Source organism: Chrysochloris asiatica, unplaced genomic scaffold, assembly GCF_000296735.1.
Source record: "Chrysochloris asiatica unplaced genomic scaffold, ChrAsi1.0 scaffold00085, whole genome shotgun sequence".
In the NCBI taxonomy this organism is placed as follows: Eukaryota; Metazoa; Chordata; class Mammalia; order Afrosoricida; family Chrysochloridae; genus Chrysochloris; species Chrysochloris asiatica.
In genome coordinates, this window is record NW_006408603.1 from 1,420,327 (window position 1) to 1,438,193 (window position 17,867).

At 40.3% G+C, this 17,867-nt stretch overlaps 1 protein-coding gene and 1 pseudogene across 1 annotated transcript in view; one reads left to right on the forward strand and one right to left on the reverse strand.

Moving 5' to 3' along the window:
• The window catches only part of BCAS2 (breast carcinoma amplified sequence 2), a 21,611-nt gene extending 17,965 nt beyond the window's left edge, over positions 1 to 3,646 (forward strand). Inside the window, exons 6-7 of the mRNA XM_006865883.1 lie at positions 1,336 to 1,416; positions 3,520 to 3,646. Of these exons, the coding sequence (XP_006865945.1) occupies positions 1,336 to 1,416; positions 3,520 to 3,646 (208 nt within the window). The remainder of the gene's footprint in view (positions 1 to 1,335; positions 1,417 to 3,519) is intronic.
• Positions 3,647 to 8,565: 4,919 nt separating this feature from the next.
• Positions 8,566 to 12,770, reverse strand: LOC102836965 (annotated as a pseudogene).
• Positions 12,771 to 17,867: the final 5,097 nt, after the last annotated feature.

The window sequence follows — 17,867 nt, forward strand, 5'->3', positions numbered from 1 at the left end:
ACCGCGGGAGAAAGATGAGGCTTTCTACTCCCGTAAAGATTTACACCCTCGGAAACCCTATACAGGGTCGCTATGGGTCGGAACCGACTCGATGACACATAACATATGGGTCAGAACTGACTCAGCTTCACTTAACAACAATAAATAAATAAACATTTCATTAACTCATCCCTAATGTGATGGCTAAGGAGCTCTGGTAGCTTAGTGGTTATGAGTCAGGCTGCTACCTCAGGGTCAGCAGTTCAAGACTATCAGCCACTGCTCGGGCTTTCTGCTTCCATAAAGATTTACAGCCTATGCAGGGTCACTATGAGTCGAACTGACTCCACAGCACATAACCACCACCAGCACCATCACCACCAATATGATGGCTGGGGTCTTGGTATGGTGCTGCAGAATAATGCACTGGACCTCAAGGTCGGCAGTTCAAACTCACCAGTTGGTCCTCAGAAACCCTTTACAGGGTTGCTGTGAGTCAGAACCTACTTGACAGCACTTAGCATCAACAACAATGTGATGCTGGAACTATATTTGCCTTGGTAGGGCCAGACCAAATGATTTTGAGGGCGTTATACAACCCGAGGGCCAGACATTCCCTACTCCTACTGTATAGGGTTTCTGAGGCTGTAAGTCTCATCTTTCTCCCATGGAATGGCTGGTGGATTTGAACTGCTGACTTTGTGGTTAGCAGCCCAACATGTAACTCAATACGCTACCAGGGCTCCTTGTCTTGTCTGATTAGGATGGTGTGCCGTGGAGTCGGTTCTGACTCATAGTGATCCTGTACAGGGTTTCCAAGGCAGTAAATCTTTACGAGAGCAGAAAGCTTCTTTCTCCAGCCAACAGCTGGTAGTTTTGAACTGCTGACCTTGAGGTTAGCAGCCCAATTCATAACCACTATGCTACCAGAGCTCCTTCTATAATAATAATTAAAGTGCCGTTGAGTCCTTCTGACTCATAGTGACCATGTATAGAATTTCCGAGGAGCAGCTGGTGGATTTGAATCACCAACCTAGTGGTTCAGATAGAACTTGTGGTCCAGTGCTTATCTTACAGAGTAACCAGCAGACTGAATAATGGTTGGTTACTGGGGAAGAAAACAGCTCAGGAAGAGGGGCTCTTGATTTTAATATATGTGTGTGAGCATGAAATATGTAATTGAAAAATAACTAGAAGGAAGCTAATTCCTAGCAGTGGTTTACAAATATATAATAAGTGTATGTGTGTGTCAATATATACATATACCTGTTCTTCTCAAGAACTTAAAGATATTATCTTATATTGACTTAATTTTTGTTTGAAGTGTAATTAGATTCTACAAATAATTTCTTACAGGAAACACATTCAAGATTTAAACTGGCAACGAAAGAACATGCAACTGACAGCTGGGTCTAAATTGAGAGAAATGGAGTCTACGTAAGTGTCTCAAATTCCATTGTCTTTTTAATTACTTAGCAATTTTTTTAACATTTTATTGTGAACTGAGTCAAGGTTTTCAGAGTTTTACACTCACCAAGGAGTCCTGGTGTGGCACTGTGGGTTAATGCACCAGACTGCAAAGCCGTTTGAACTGCAGGGTTGGCAGTTCAAGCTCAGCATTTATTTGCTTCTCAGAAACCCTATACAGGGTCGCTGTGGGTCGGAATTGACTTGACAGCACTTCACAACAACACGCTCACCAAATCATGCACTTTGTTTATCTCTATTGCAGTCCTCTCAGTGTAACATCACTTAATCCCACTTCCTCTCTGTGTTTCTTGTGTCCATTGCTTAGCACATTTTTAACGTCAAGATTCAGTAAATAAGACTTGAACTACCACTACATGATCCTGGTTTTAGAGAACATTGTTTTCCACCTATTTTCTAAATGGGATTCTACCTATAGTCTCCTTTTAAAGGAAGAAAACAAATTAACTGTCTTTTTCTTATATCTTTCATACCTTCTTGTTTATTTGGTTTGTGTTTATATGTTCTATTTTTAAAATATTCTCTGTATTAGTTTATAGAGTCTTGGTGTGGCACTGTTGGTTAATGCATCAGACTGCAAAGCCATTTGAACTGCAAGGTCGGCTAATGCTCCTTGGAAACCCTATACAGGGTCGCTATGTGTCGGAATTGACTCAACAGCACTTAACAACAACAAAATAATAGTTTATACAGATCCCTACATGTTATTAGGTGCCCTCGAGTCCATTTCAATTCCTAGTGACCCTATGAAACAGTAGACATGCCCTCATAGGGTTTTCTAGTCTGTTGTTTTTATAAAAGGAGTCCTGGTGTGGTGTGGTGGGTTAATGTGATGGACTCCAAGGTAGATTTGAACTGTAAAGTTGGTGGTTCAAGCTCACTAACTGCTCCTTGGAAACCCTATACAAGGTTCCTAATGAATTGGAACTGATTCGACAGTGCTTCACAACAGCAGTTTTTATGGGAGCAGACTGCCAGGTCTTTTTCCAGTGGACCCCTGAGTGGGTTTGAACTGCCAACCTTTTTATTAGCAGCTGAGCACTTAACTGTTGCCTTCAGGGATCCTTAAATGCCTGTATATCAATGAATTTGTTTTTCTTTCCTTTTTGCTTTGCTGTATATATCTCTGTCCTTTTGTTCTTCATCACCCATGTCATTTTCCTTGCTCTGTCCTTCCCTGACCTTCACTTATAGTCCCATGCTCCCCATATTATCAACGTATCCTTCCATGTTTGTTTGTTTTAAAGTGAATGTTACATATAATATAGTTGTGTGTACATGTGCGTTTCTTTATATTTCGCCTACTTTTTTTAATCTTCGAGTTGTGTGACCATTTCCCACCCCCACCCCACCCCCGATGCTCTAACATTCCTATCTAATCTTTGGAGTTACTGTCCACATTGATTCTGTACAGATAGTTCTTAAATGACCATAATGCCCAAGGCTACCATTTTGTATCAGTTAAACCATGCTAAACCATTGTTTCATTTTGAGAAGACTCCAAGGAATATTTTTGATTTAAGTTTTGTAGATTATCTCACCAGAAAGTCTGTATTTCATGAGAATTTGCAATTCTGTTCTGCGTTTCTCCCCTTATGATCAGGATTCTTCTATAGAATCTTTGATCAAGATGTTCAGTAGTGGTAGCTAGGCATGGGCACCATCCATCACCTACCTCTTCAGGTCTCATGGCTAAAGAGGCAATTGTTCATGAGGTAATTAGCCACATATTTAATATCCTCCTGTTCTAAGTTTCCTTCCTCTGTTGCTTCAGGTGAAAAAAGACCCATTGCTATGCCTTGCAGCTTCCCTTTTTTTTTTTTTTTTTTTTTTTGAGATAATTGTAATTTCACATGGAAGGTAGAAGAAATAAATCTGAAGTGATATGATATGCCCTTTACTCATTTCCCTCAATTATGCTTTAATTTTTCTAATGGAAAGTTAAAAATGAAGGTTTGTGTTATGATACTGGGTGAAAATGTGTATACCATAAAATCTTACAAAAAAATTTTTTTACGTTGAATAATTTTTCCCTTTTTTTCTCTGTTCTAGTTGGGTATCCCTGGTTAGTAAGAATTATGAGATTGAACGGACTATTGTACAACTAGAAAATGAAATCTATCAAATTAAGCAGCAACATGGCGAGGCAAACAAAGAAAACATTCGACAAGACTTCTGAAAAGGGAAATGAATTTGGTAGGTAAAAAGAAGGGAGTTGTTAGGCTTTCACAGAATATCAGGCATCTGAACTATTCCTGAACCATAAAGGACCAACAACAGCTATTGAAACCATCGATGGGTAAATGTTTAGAAGGCAGAGAATATGTGAACTGTTGTATTATTTCTATTTGTACATTTTAACAAAATTAAAGTTTTAAACTTGGTAATATATATACTTTTTTTATAGCTTTTTATTGTGAATTCAGTGAAGGATTACAGACAGATCATCAGTTTTACATCCAACAATTTGCACATTTGTTTCATCTCAATGATTGCTGTCCCCTCCATGTAACAACAGTAGTTGTCCCACTTTCTTCCTGTGGTTCCTCTGTCCATTCCATCCTCCCTCCCAACTCCTCTGAACTGGCCCTGAAGGAAAGAATTGCTCATGTGATCTTGAATAATTGACCATTCCATGGGGAGCATATCTCACTAGTATTGTTGCCCCTTCTGTGTACCTATCTACCGTTTGGATAAAAATGAGGATGAGTTCCATTCTAGACATGAAGAGTAAATGAGGGTCATAGACCAGGGTTCCTCCAGTCTTTGACCAGTAATTTTGAGTTTTGTTCCACCTGGTCCCTTCTAATGTGATCCCTTTCAGGCCAGTTGGTAGTGGTATCCAGGCACCATCTAATACATCTGGTGCCAGACTCATGGAGACTGATGTTCACATGATGTTCCATTGGACTCATTCATTCCAGCATTTCATCATTCTTCTTTCCTCCACACACGGGGAGACTCAGTAGTTACACCTTAAATGGCTACTCATGAGCTTTTAAGATCCAGGTCACTACACACCAAAGTAGGATATAGAACATTGTCATTGTAGACTATGTTATGTCCCCCAAGACTATGATTCTGAGACCCCAGGCCCAGCAATTCATTTCCTCAAGGTTTTTGATATTTTCAAAGAAGTTTTCATCATTTTGTCCATACATGCTCTGCCACATTCATAGATGTGTTTTCAGTAAAGGTAAATACTCATGTACAAATATCCTCAGTCAAATTCTTAACATATTTGTGGGTATATTCCCATTTTCCCTCCCATACGTGTTCATCCTGTGTATCTGTCGATGTATCTACTCTGTTATTGCAGGATTATGTATCTAACAGTATTTACCTCTATCCCCTTTCACTTTAACACTACTATGTCTTCACCTGTCTTCATTCTTCTGCCAATCTCCTTCCCCGCCACCCACCTTAATACATGTCTACCCTCTAGTCTTGGTATGGCGCTGTGGGTTAATGCACTGGACTGTAAAGTCGGTTTGAACTCCAAGGTCGGTGGTTCAAGCTCACTAGCCGCTTATCGGAAACCCTATACAGGGTCATTGTGAGCCAGAGCCAACTAAATGGCACTTAACAACAACAGCCGTCTAGCCCGTGAATTACTCTCCCTTCCCTCCCATCCCACCTCTGGTAGCCATCAAAGAGTGTTTCTTTTATCATGAAAACCTTTTCTTCAGTTTTTACTATAGTGGTCTCATACAATGCTTGTCTTTTTGTGATTAACTAATTTCACTCAGCATGATGTCCTCCAGGTTCATCCATGGTATGAAGTGTTTCACAGATTTATCATTAGTCTTCAGTGTTGCATACCATTTCATTGTATGTGTGTATGTACAATTTGATGAAATTTTCATAGCTTAGAACAACCACCAGCCTTTCGAGATAAATATGACCTTAAAATAATATTCTAACATAGAATTAATGGTAAACTTTTAATATGTACATGAACTTGGAAACTTTGGGGTTTTAGCCAATTCTAAATGAATTTTTTATAACGAGGCACAACTTCAGAACCTTAATGTTTTGTTGTCACGGCAGCATTATCCAGTTATATAAAGCTTAACTTGTGCTGAGCTAAGTACTTGAGTAGACAGATGAATTAAACCTACATAAATAAAAGTAATTTTACAATACGAGATAAACCCAGAACCTTTTAACTTATGATATTAGTCACTTTTTTATCCCAAAACAAAACAGAAACGCAGCTTTAATAACCCATGGATGAGACAATTGTCACTCAAACTCTACTGTGAAAACATATTTAATGTTCACTCTCCAATACTGCACATAAAGAATTTTAACAATTCAGTAAAAAGTTCTGGGCTTTGATTAAATATGCATATATAAGATGCTTGTGGAGTCCTGGTATGGGGCTGTGGGTTAATGCACAGGACTACAAAGTTGCTTGAATTGCAAGATTGCTGGTTCAAGCTCACCAATTGCTCCTCGGAAACCCTATACAAGGTTAGTCACTTAAAAACAACAAGACACTTGTCAAATTTAAGATTGATAAAGCCAATCTCAAGTTACTTATATTTTGAATACAAGTTTCACTATTGCAAAAACACGATGTTAACTAAAATCTGTTGTTAGGTGCCATCGAGTCAGTACTGACTCATAGGGACCCTATACATGACAGAACAAAATACTGCCTGATCCTGTGCTAACCTTACAATTGTTGCTTGTTTGAGCCCATTATTGCTGCCACTGTTCCAATCCATCTTGTTGGGGGTCTTCCTCTTTGTCTCTGACCCGCCACTGTACCAAACATCATAATATTCTCCAGAGACTGGTCCCTCCTGACAATATGTCAGATGTATGAGAGACAAAATCTGGCCATCCCTGGCTTCCAGGGAACATTCTGCTGTACTTTCAACACAGATTGGTTTGTTCTTAGGGCAGTCCCTGGTATTTTAAATATTCTCCTCCAACACCTTAATTCAAATGCATCAGTTCTTCTATGGTCTTCCTTATTTACTGTCCAGCTTTCATATACTTATGAGGTTATTGAAAATACCATGGCTTGCATCAGGTGCGCCTTAGTCCTCACGCTGACATCTTTGCTCTTCAACACTTTAAAAAGGTCTTGTGCTGCAGATTTGGCTGATGTAATATGTCTTTTGATTTATTGATGGCCACTTCCATGAGTGTTGATGGTTGATCACAGCAAAATGAAGTCTTTGACAACTTCAGTCTTTTCACCATTAATATGGATGATATGTGTGAGGATTTTTATTTTCTTCACATTGAAGTGCAACTTACCTAAAACTCTGTGGTCTTTGGTCTTCATCAGGAAGTATTTAAGTCCTCTTCACTTCCAGCAAGCAAAGTTATATATCATCTGCTATATCACAGGTTGTTGTGAGCCTTCCTCCAATCCCGATGCCATATTTTTCTTAATAATATCCAGCTTCTGATTGTTTAGCAAATAGAATGAATATGTGTCGTGAAAGAATACAACCCTGGTGCACACCTTTCATAATTTTAAACCATTCACCATTCCCTTATTCTGTTTGAACAACTGCCTCTTAGTCTATATACAGGTTCCTCAAGAACACAATTAAGCGTTCCAGAATAATAATCATTTTCTGCAGTGCTGTCCACACAATCAGGAGCCTTTCCATAGTCAATAAAGCACAGGTAAACAAACATCTTTCTGATGGTCTTTGCTTTGGGCCAAGATTCATCTGACATCAGCAATGATATCCCTGGTTCCATGTGCAGCTGTTTTTGAATCATTTTTAACAAAATTTTACTTGGGTGCAGTATTAACGACATTACTGATGACTTCCACATTCCGTTGGGCCACCTCTCGGGAATGGGCACAAATACGGATATCTTCCAATCACTTGGCCAGGTAGCTGTCTTCCACATTTCTTGGCATAGAATAGTACTACATTTTGTTGAAAGATTTCAATTCTCTTTCCATCAATTCCCGGTACCTTGTTCTTTGTCAGTGCCTTCAGTGCACCTTAGACTTCTTTCAGTATCCTTGGCTCTTGATCATATGCTACTTCTTGGAAGTAGTTGAACATTGACCATCTCTTTCTGGTACAGTGATTGTATTCCTTCCATCTTCTTTTGATGCTTTCTGCTTCATTCAATATTTTGCCCATAGAATCCTTCAATATTTCAAGTTGAGTCTTGAATTTTTTCTCCAGTTCCTTCAGTTTGAGGAATGCTGCGTGTGCTTTTTCCTTTTGATTTTCTAACTCGAGGATTTTGCATATTTTGTTACAATATTTGACTTTGTCTTCTCAAGCTGCCTTTGAAATTTTCTCTTCAGCTCTTTTTACCTCCTCATTTCTTCCATTTGCTTTAGCATCTCTACACTGGAGAGCAAGTTTCACAGTCTCTTCTGATACCCATTTTGGTCTTTTCCTTCATTCTTCTTAATGGCATTTTACTTTCTTCCTATATGTTGTTTTTGATGACATCCTACAACTCTTCTGGTACTTGGTCTTCAGTGTCCCATGCATCAAATCTGTTCTTGAGATGATCTCTAAATTTAGGTGGGATATGTGCAAGATCATATTTTGGCTCTTGCAGACTTGATGACATCCTACAACTCTTCTGGTACTTGGTCTTTAGTGTCCCATGCATCAAATCTGTTCTTGAGATGATCTCTAAATTCAGGTGGGATATGTACAAGATCATATCTTGGCTCTTGCGGACTTGTTTTAATTTCTTCAGCTTTAGCCTGAACTTGCATTTGAGCAATTAGTAGTCTGTTTCACAGTCTGCTTCTGACCTTGTTTTGGCTGATGATAGGGCATTTTTTCACCATCTCTTTCTGAGATGTAGTCAGTTTGATATATGTGTATGCCATCTTGTGAGGTACATATGTATAACTGCCTTTTATTATGTTTAAAAAGCATATTTAAGATGAAAAAGTCATTGGTCTTATAAAATTCTATCATGCTATCTCCAGATTATTTCTATCATCAAAGCCATATTTTCCAATTACTAATCCTTATTCTTTGTTTCCAACTAACATTAAGTCTAGTAATCCTCAATCTTCTCTTCTTCTCGTACACTTGTCACCTGAGACCATGTTAATTTCCATTCTTGCAGCTATTCATCAAATTAGAGCAGTTGTGCATTCATCTCCCTATGTACCTCATCCATAGCCTTCATCTCAGCCTCCTCATCCATTGCCATTCTTTTCTTTATGAAAATAATCAACACAGCAGTTCCAGTGGTAGTTCTATTGTCACAACTAATGACAGCAATAATTCTAGCTTTTAGACACTGCATTGAAAACTCACGTGCTTTTTCATCAACATAGTAAATTATAGTTTGACCAGGAATCACATCCAGTTCTCCATTTACATTCAGGTTCATACCTATACTGCTGGAATTAAACAAGGATTCACATTTTATATCTTTTTCAAAATAAGCCACATCAGCTATACTCACATCATTCTGAGTTTTCTGAGAATTTTGTACCAGATCAAAAATTATACTCTCATACAGAATGTGATTTTATATATATACACATATACATTTTTTTAATGTTTTATTGTGAATTATGTGAACGTTTACATGGGAGAACATTAGCTTTACATTCATCCTATTGTCTGTCGTTTCATTGCCATGGCTACAATCCCCTCCATGCATCATCAACCAACCAAATGGTACACCCTGCAAGCCTGCCCCCCAATCATCAGCACACAGCCCCTCTCCCTCTCTGGGTCTAGAGTCCCCAGCTGCTCCATCTCTCCACGTCATTGTCTCTGCCTCCATCTCTGGTGTCATTGTTTCTCTGGGTAGGGTCCCTCACTCTGCTCTTCTCCCTTGATGGTCCCAGGGCCCTCCGCTCCTGTACTGCAAAGTCAACCACTCCCCTCCTTTTGCTACAAAACATCTACTTTTACATTTCCAATCCTCACAATCAGTCCTGATAACAATTATTCACTATTGTACCACATGAGTGCTATCTACATCTTTCATCAGCCCCGTCTAGACAGATTGCATACTACTATGGAGATTCTACCTTCCTCTGCGGCTTTTGGATCTAGGTTCCCTCTTGAAAGCTTATAAGCCAGTCACGTCTTGCCTTTGTACCCCTCTCCCCCTATTTTGGGTAGCAAATGTCCAAGTTGCCCATACCTGTCTACCCTGTATATGGAGGGCATGGGACTGATTCTCACTGTAAAAGTTTGTTCCCTCTTTTGAGCTACTGCATCCATAGATGTAGGTCAAGTTCATCAAATTGTATCAGATTACCTTTTTTTTCTTCTTCTTCTTCTAGTTGAGCTGTGATCATCCAGCCATTGAAGTCAGGTCAAATGGGTATTATCTGTAAGTGTGGGTGTTCTTGTGCATATGACCTCTCTTCTTATCAGCTGGATGTTTCATTATCCATTCTAGTCCTCTGTGGCTATGTCACTGTCTCTGGGATCAGTAGTCCCCAGGTCTTGCCAAACTGCTGGCCAACCAGGTTCACAGGAGTGTGTTGAATGTGGTTGGACTTAGCTTGCAGCCTCATGCTGTTTTTCCCTCATTTCCCCTTATTGGTGACCAACATGGTCACCAGTCAGAGCACGTGGCTGCTCATGTATTCCCATTGAGTCTCAGTCTTGGAAGGGGGTTTGCCTGAGGGAACCCGACCGCTTGCCTTGATGTCTCCTGGGCCAGCAACTTGCTTGTTCTTGTTCAGTCGGACTTTCTGTTGGTCTTTCTTTCAAGAAGTATCTTCTGTTCTAGCTGCTCTAGGCTGGTCTGCTTGTCCTTTCAAGTGGAAATTTCCCACCTTAGAAGATTCTGGATGAGGTTTGGGATTCCACCTATGGTCTTATGTAATGCAGAGGTTCTGCAGGAAGCCTCCTTCACTGGGCACGTTGTAGCCCCATTTTAAGTATTCCAATCAGTTCCAAGGAGCTCTTGTAGCGTATTAGTTATGAATCGGGCTATGAATCTTAAGGTCAGCAGTTCTAAACTACCAAGTGTTCCATGGGAGAAAGATGAGGCTTTCTGTTCCTGTAAAGATTTCCAGCCTCAGAAACCCTCTACAGGGTCGCTATGAGTCAGAACCAACTCCACGGCACATAACCACCAACAACCAATCGTTATAGGCAGAAGATGGACTTATAAGCTTTCTGTGGTGATATTTCTGGCTATTCCTTTCTCTCCCCCTCAAGTGTCTATTTTATAATGGTATGCCAGGGAAACCAAGACTCAAAAGACAGCCAAGCATCTTATCGTTGTTGTTGTTAAGTGCCATCGAGTCGGTTCCGACCCATAGCGACCCTGTACAGGGTTTCCGAGGGTGTAAATCTTTACAGGAGTAGAAAACCTCATCTTTCTCCCGCGGAGCAGCTGGTAGTTTCAAACCGCTGACCTTAAGGTTTGCAGCCTGATTCGTAACCACTACGCTACCAAAGCTCCTGTATCTTATCATTATTACCCCCATTTTACCCATTCCAACCATGTCTCAATCCCTGTATCCCAGAGCCCTGTTGTTCCAAGGTTGTTCATACAACATTATTTACCTCTGTCCCACTTAGCCCATGCAAACCTGCCTAATTGTTTTCCAGTCCACTTTGTTCTTCCATTCCTTTCCTCTTTCTTGTGTATTGCCCCCCTCCCCAACACCCACACAATCCTGTGTCTATTCCCTACCTTGTGCTCCACCTTCCCCTCCCATCCCTTACCCCATCCCCCACATCCCGGTAACCAGCAAAGAATCACACATACACATACCCCTTTAGTATGGGTTATTTTTCTTAGTCTTTTACGGTAGTAGTCCTATGCAGTATTTCTCCTTTTGTGATTAATTTCACTCAACACAATGTCATCAAGGTTCATCCATGTTATGTGACAGCTTACAGCTTCCTTGTTGTTCTTCAAGGTAGCATAATATTCCATTGTGTGTACGTACCACATTTTGTTTTTCCATTCTTCCGTTGATGGCCACTTAGGCTGTCTCCATCTTTTTGCTATTACAAATAGTGCTGCTATGAACATTGGTGTGCATATATCTACTCATATTATGGCTTGTATTTCTTGTGGGTAAATACCAAGTAGAGGAATTGCTGGGTCATAAGGTATTTCTATTTCCAACCTTCTGAGGAAGCGCCATATTGCTTTCCAGAGAGGTTGGACCATTTTGCAATCCCACCAGCAATGCAGGAGCATCCCAGTCTCTTCACATCCTTGCCAGCATTTATTGTTCTCTACTTTTTTACCTTTGCTGTTACTGCTGGTGTGAGATGATATATCATTGTTGTTTTGATTTGCATCTCTCTAATGGCTAGTGATCATGAATATTTCTTCATATGTTTGTTGACTGCCCGGGTCTCCTCCTTGGAGAAGTGTCTGTTCATGTCCTGTGCCCATTTTTAATTGGGTTATTTGCCTTTTTCTTGTAGACGTGTTGTAGTTGCCCATATATTTTAGAAATGAGTCCCTTGACTGATGTGTTGTTGCAAAAAAATTTCTCCCATTCTGTATATTCCCTTTTTACTTTTCTGGTGATGTCTTTTGATGCATGTAAGTTTTTAATTTGTAGTATGTCCCAATCATCCATTTTGTGTACTCTTGTTTGTGTAGTTTTGAAAATGTATGGTAATCTGTGTATTTCCTGAATTAGTGCCCTCACATTTGTCCCTATTTTTCCATTGATGGCCTTCATAATTCTGGGATTCACTTTTAGGTCTTTAATCCATGCTGAGTTGAATGTGATATATTTTTGATGCGTTAAGTATTCCATAAGCTTTCAACATCATAAGGTTTTTCTCTTGTTTTGTGTTTTAGTTCAGTGATGATCCAAAAGGCTTTCACGCAGTCTGAGCATGGTATTTCAGGGTCCTTATCAGTTCTAGGAGTCCGGATGTGGCACTGTGGGTTAATGCGCCAGACTGAAAAGCCATTTGAACTGCAAGTTCAGTGGCCCAAGCTCACCAGCTTCTCCTCAGAAACTCTATACAGAGTCGCTATGGGTCAGAACTGACTCGACATACTTAACAACAACAACATTGATTCTTCTGACCCTTGCATTGTTCACACACCAGCACATGGTCACTCCGTTGTATTGCTTGGCTTAGATGAGCCCTTTCTCCTCATAGTCAAATCATAAAGCCCATCATGTTCTGGATAGCCCCCTCAGGTTTTCCTCTTCCAGACTTTGAGCTTGTCATGTCAGTATCTTGTATACCAAGTGAAGTACACCAGCAATCACGATTGGTGTTCATAAGACAGTTTGTGTTTAGCTCGTGCTTTTCACAGAAGCATTCTTTCTGAGCCATGACCACCGCAGCTGTTGTGAGCAAGAGTCCAAACGCGAACATCTGGGGGACACTGTGCAGCGCTCACCTAGGAGAGAGCGATAACAGAATGCACACCACCGGAGAAGCATGCTGGTTGACCAAGAGGCAAGGGGGCCTGAGACATGCAGCATCCACGTTTGGAGAGCCACACTGAGGTGGACGCCGACCCAGGGGAAGGCTGTGACCTAGTAGAGGGCTTGCATGCTGTTGGGGGTCACTGCTTTTATAGGTGTTTAGGAAAAGCAGGTTGCATAACAAACTGCATACAAGCCTGTTTATGAGTTCTTAAAATAATCTTAAACCATGGTGTTCTTTGCACTCTCATTTTCTTCTGTACACATTAAATCTTTCAAACATTAGCTAATAGCAGCTAAAAGTTTAATTTTGCTCATTTTGTGCAGCATTTTTTAGTTCATGGTGGTGGAATCAGTTAAGTGCTTAGGTATTAGAATGGTTGGCAGTTAGAACCGACCCAGAGGCATCTTGGAAAATAAATCTGGTGTTGTTCTAGGCCTATGGATGGTTGTCACAAGTTACAATCAACTCAGCAGTAACAAAACAATTTATATAATTTATGACTGGGAATTGGCAAATCTTATCCTCTATTGGCGATTCAGAGGCTCAATAGTCTTGATCTAGTTAGCTGATCATTTGCTTTGGAAAGTAAAATTAGAGAAGTATGTTAAATATGTGACTGCCAAAAAAGTAGATTGTAATAATGAAATAAATCTTTAAAGATGGAGAGCCAGCATTCAGAATACTTCCAGTGGTCTGGATCCTAGGGAAGTTCAAACGATATGTTAAAATGATAGATGGAATAATATTTGTTATACAGTTCTTTATGATGAGAAGGAAAAGATTAGATTTTCAAAAATTTCCCTTAGCAGATTTTTTTTAAAGGTAAGTTGATAATGTATTTTTAAAGCTAGTAATATTCAAAGAAAAAAATTAATGACTTAGGATTTTTCAATGTTCTAACTTTCCAGAAATAGCTGCCCCATCCTTCTCTCCCTGCCCCCTTGTTTTTACTTCTGACTATTCTAAACTTCATGTTTGATAAAGTGGAAGTTCGTAGAAAAAGATGAAGACCCCCATACTAGATGGATTGGCACACTGGCAGCAGCAGCAGGCTCAAACATACCAACAATTGTGAGGTTGGCACAGGACTGGGCAGTGTTTTATTCTGTGGTGCATAGCGCAGCTATGAGACGATACTGACTCCTTGGGACCTAACAACAATATTCTAAAGTTGTTCAGGAATTCATGTACAGTAGGAAACAACATTCTATCATAACACTAATATCTGAAAGGATGTACACTAAATATTCTTAACTGGCTAAAGATTTGTGAATGAGCTCCCTGGGTTCCATGAAGTTCATCAAATTCAAAAACCTCTGTGTGTATATACATTTAAAAATAAAAATAAGTATAATCTTAATCAGATACTGAGAAAGGGTCTGTAATGCTGGGTGGGTCGGTCCCTCCCTCCCCTAGTAGGCAAATATTCTGTCACATCAAATTCTACCATCCTGTCTCTAGCTCCGTTCCTCCAACTCTTCCCCCCAGACATAGCCACAACCGAACTATATCTACTGAACTGAGAAGCTTATTCTTATAGAAAGTAATGTGAAGTGCTAGAACAATGACTGTCTGTTTGCTTTAATGGAGAAGGGTAAACACCTTGTGATTAGAAGGATGCTGGTTTAGAGCCATAACCAGAAGTGACTGCTGGTGTACCAAGTGTTGCAATCCTCTCAATGTTTTTTTTTTTTTAATTATGTTTTTATCCCATGGGGGATCCATCCCTCTATTGTATAATTCAATTGGCTATTATATGTTCTTCAGCCCTTTCTTGCTGAGACTTATATTCTATGTTGCCCTTGTTCCTTGCCAAACTCCTGTCTCCTCAATGACTCCTTTTGACCATTTGCTAATAAGTAACCTAGTGTAGTGATTGGCTTGCAGAAGCATCAAACTTCCTTTTTCTTGAGTTCTGTGTGCCAAATTCACAGTACGACTCATGTAAAAATAGTGTGGAAACCATCTAACTTCTTCCAACGTCACAAGGGGAAGGAGAATCAAATTCAAAATCAGCCCAAGGCCGATTCCTATGAGACGGAAGTCAGACATGCTTTCACCCTGTAGCTTTCTTTACTCCTTCCTGACACCAGCCAATCCTCCCACGACACTCAACGTCTCTGGTAGGTTTGATAATCCATTGCAATGGCCACACAGAACTAACATATAATACAATTATGAGACTTAATAGGGAAGTAAACAGGTTTCAATTCAGCATCAGAAATAAGTCAGGATGCAGCAGCTGTGCTAGATAATAAAACATTAATGCTAATGGTTTTGTTCTGTGTTTCACTTTTTATTTTGAGTTGGGTGATTCTACTGAGCTAAGCAATTTTCCATTCAATATTCCTGCATATTTTGTTGCACCTGTTTCTTTAGGCTAAACACACTCCTTAAAATGCTACATTTTTGAGTTATTCATAAATAGCCACCGTGAATTTGAGGATGAATCCCAACAAAGCTAAGAGAAGACTTAAGTCTGTATGAACCTCTCAGCCACACACTGGATGAACCTCTAGAGCCAGTTAGCTAGCCCTACCTTCAACACATGAGCCAATAAATTGCTAATTCTGTTTAAGCCACTTTTAAGTTAGCTTCACTATAACCTGTCCTAATATAAACAAGGTCTTCAGTGCTATGAATCACTAAGTATAGCCATCCTAGCCATAGTCTTTGTAATTCCCACCAAATGACTGAGTTGTTAAGTGCTGGTGAGTTGGTTCCAAGCCATAGTGACTCAGCGTAGGGTTTCCGAGGAGCAGCTGGTGAGCTTGAACTGCCGGCCTTGCGGTTCAAGCAGACTTTGCAGTCCAGTGCATTAACCAACAGCGCCACACCAGGACTCCATCGTGACCCAGTATAAGGTTTCCAAGGAGTGACTGGTGAGCTTCGAACCACAACCTTGTGGTTCAAACCAACTTTGAAGTCCTGTGCATTGACCCACAGGGCCACACCAGGACTCTAGTGACTGAGCAGGACTTGGCAAAAGTGTTGTGGCCCACCAAGGGGATTGGTTAGCTTGCTAGTAATGTAAAAATGGTACATGGTATCCTAATGGGGTGGGACCACAAGGTGTATGAAATGCTAACAACATGATAGTTCAGTTTTACCATCCTCAAATGAGCCATCTTAGAGGTGGAGAAAGAAACTATCACTACCATCCAGGAGACAGCTGTGATGCCAGTGAGGGCTAGAAACAAAGGCAGACAAACAGAAGCAGCAGAACTAGGAGACCACTGTGGGATTTGCTGTCAACAGAGTGAGAAAACTGAGTGTCTAGGCAGGAGTCTTGCTGGTGGAGTGGTGTGCCTCCAGACACTAGTCTGGGGAGCTAGGTTTGCCCACCCACAGGACTAGAACTGAGCTCCTTTGGGGTAAGGGCTGCTGGCTAACCAGGGTGCCATTGGGCATATAACCAGCAGAACTCAAAGGGCTTTGTAACACTTGCCTTAGCAAGGCAGAGACCAAGGGGCTGCGTGGCTGAGAGGAGGCTTACCCTGAGTGTTCCTAGTCCTGCGTTGTGTTCTGCTTCCCTAATACACTCCATAACTGTGAGGATTGTTTGTGAGTTACGGAACCCAGCAGAACGGGTGTAGGGTGCTATGGAACAGATGATGTCAGAATTGGTAAAAAGGTTGGAGAGTGAAGGCATGTCTGATCTTTACCTCATAGGACTGGGCCTTGGGCTGATGCTGATGGTGATTTTCCGCCTCCCACCTTGTGAGGTTAGAGGAAGTCACTGCCCCATGCCAGTGTTACAAGATCCTTAAGATAAAATACTCAAGTCTTTCTGAAGGGACTTAACACAAAAGACATGATTTTTATAATGTTTATACAAGGAGCTCTGGTAGCATAGTGGTTATGAGTCAGGCTGCTAATCTCAACAGTCAGCAGTTTGAAACTACCAGCAGTTCCACAGGAGAAAGATGAGGCCTTCTGCTCCCATAAAGATTTACAGCCTCAGAAACCCTATACAGGGTCACTATGAGTCAAAACAGACTCCACAGCACATAACCACCACCACTCAGGGAACAAAGGGACTTCAAAAAGTTTCTGGAAAAATTCCATTCTTTTTTCATTCCATTTTTTTCACAAGTTTTTTGAAGCCCCCTTATACAGTTAGGATTGGGATCTCAATTTGTCATCTTCCTATGAAGGAAAAATCTTTAGCAGAGATTAACATAAATTGGTCGGTCACCCTTTTTAATCTACTTCTGGAGAAATCAAGCTTTCTATCTCATATGAAAGAAATCTCTCAATTACCATCAAGTTCACCATCATATTTGTTATTTGCATTAAATGTTAAGTTGATTTACAAATTTTTTTGTTTACCCCTCTTTTTCAATGGGGTAAAAATATACATACCAAAACTTCTGCTAACACATCAACTTCCACATTTACAACGCAATGACATTGATTACATTTTCATTTTCTGCTACTATTATCAATATCCTTATCCAAAACATTTCACCACCCATAACTCAATGACCCCAAATAAAAACTCCTTCTTCCTACCTCCCACACCTGGTAACCATTAATAATCTTTGGTTTCTCCACATTTACTTATATAACTGAGACCATACAGCATTTGTCTTTTTGTGACTGACTGATTACACTCAACATAAATGTTTTCCATGTTCGTCTATGGTGTGGCATGCATTTTTCTTTACAGCTGCATGATATTCCATTGTCTCTGTATGAGGGTAAATACAAAAAGCTATTGCTGAAAAATCAGAACACTTTATTAAACAGAAGTATCAAAATGTGAAGCTATTATTTCTTGACATATCCTCCAGATAGGTCTGGTGGTGTTTCCATCTCTCTAATCCGTCCCCAAAGAATTATGTACTCTTTGATTTGCACCATGTCAAAACATCAGTTTTAGCATTTTTGAGGGATTCAAACTGTGTACCTTTTCAATGTTCTTTGAGATATGGGAACAAAAAGAAATCTGAAGGGGCAAGGTCAGGGCTGTAGGGCAGAGGCAGAAGGCATCACTTCAGTGCGGGTCTGTCTGTTCTGAATGGTCATTTTCACTGT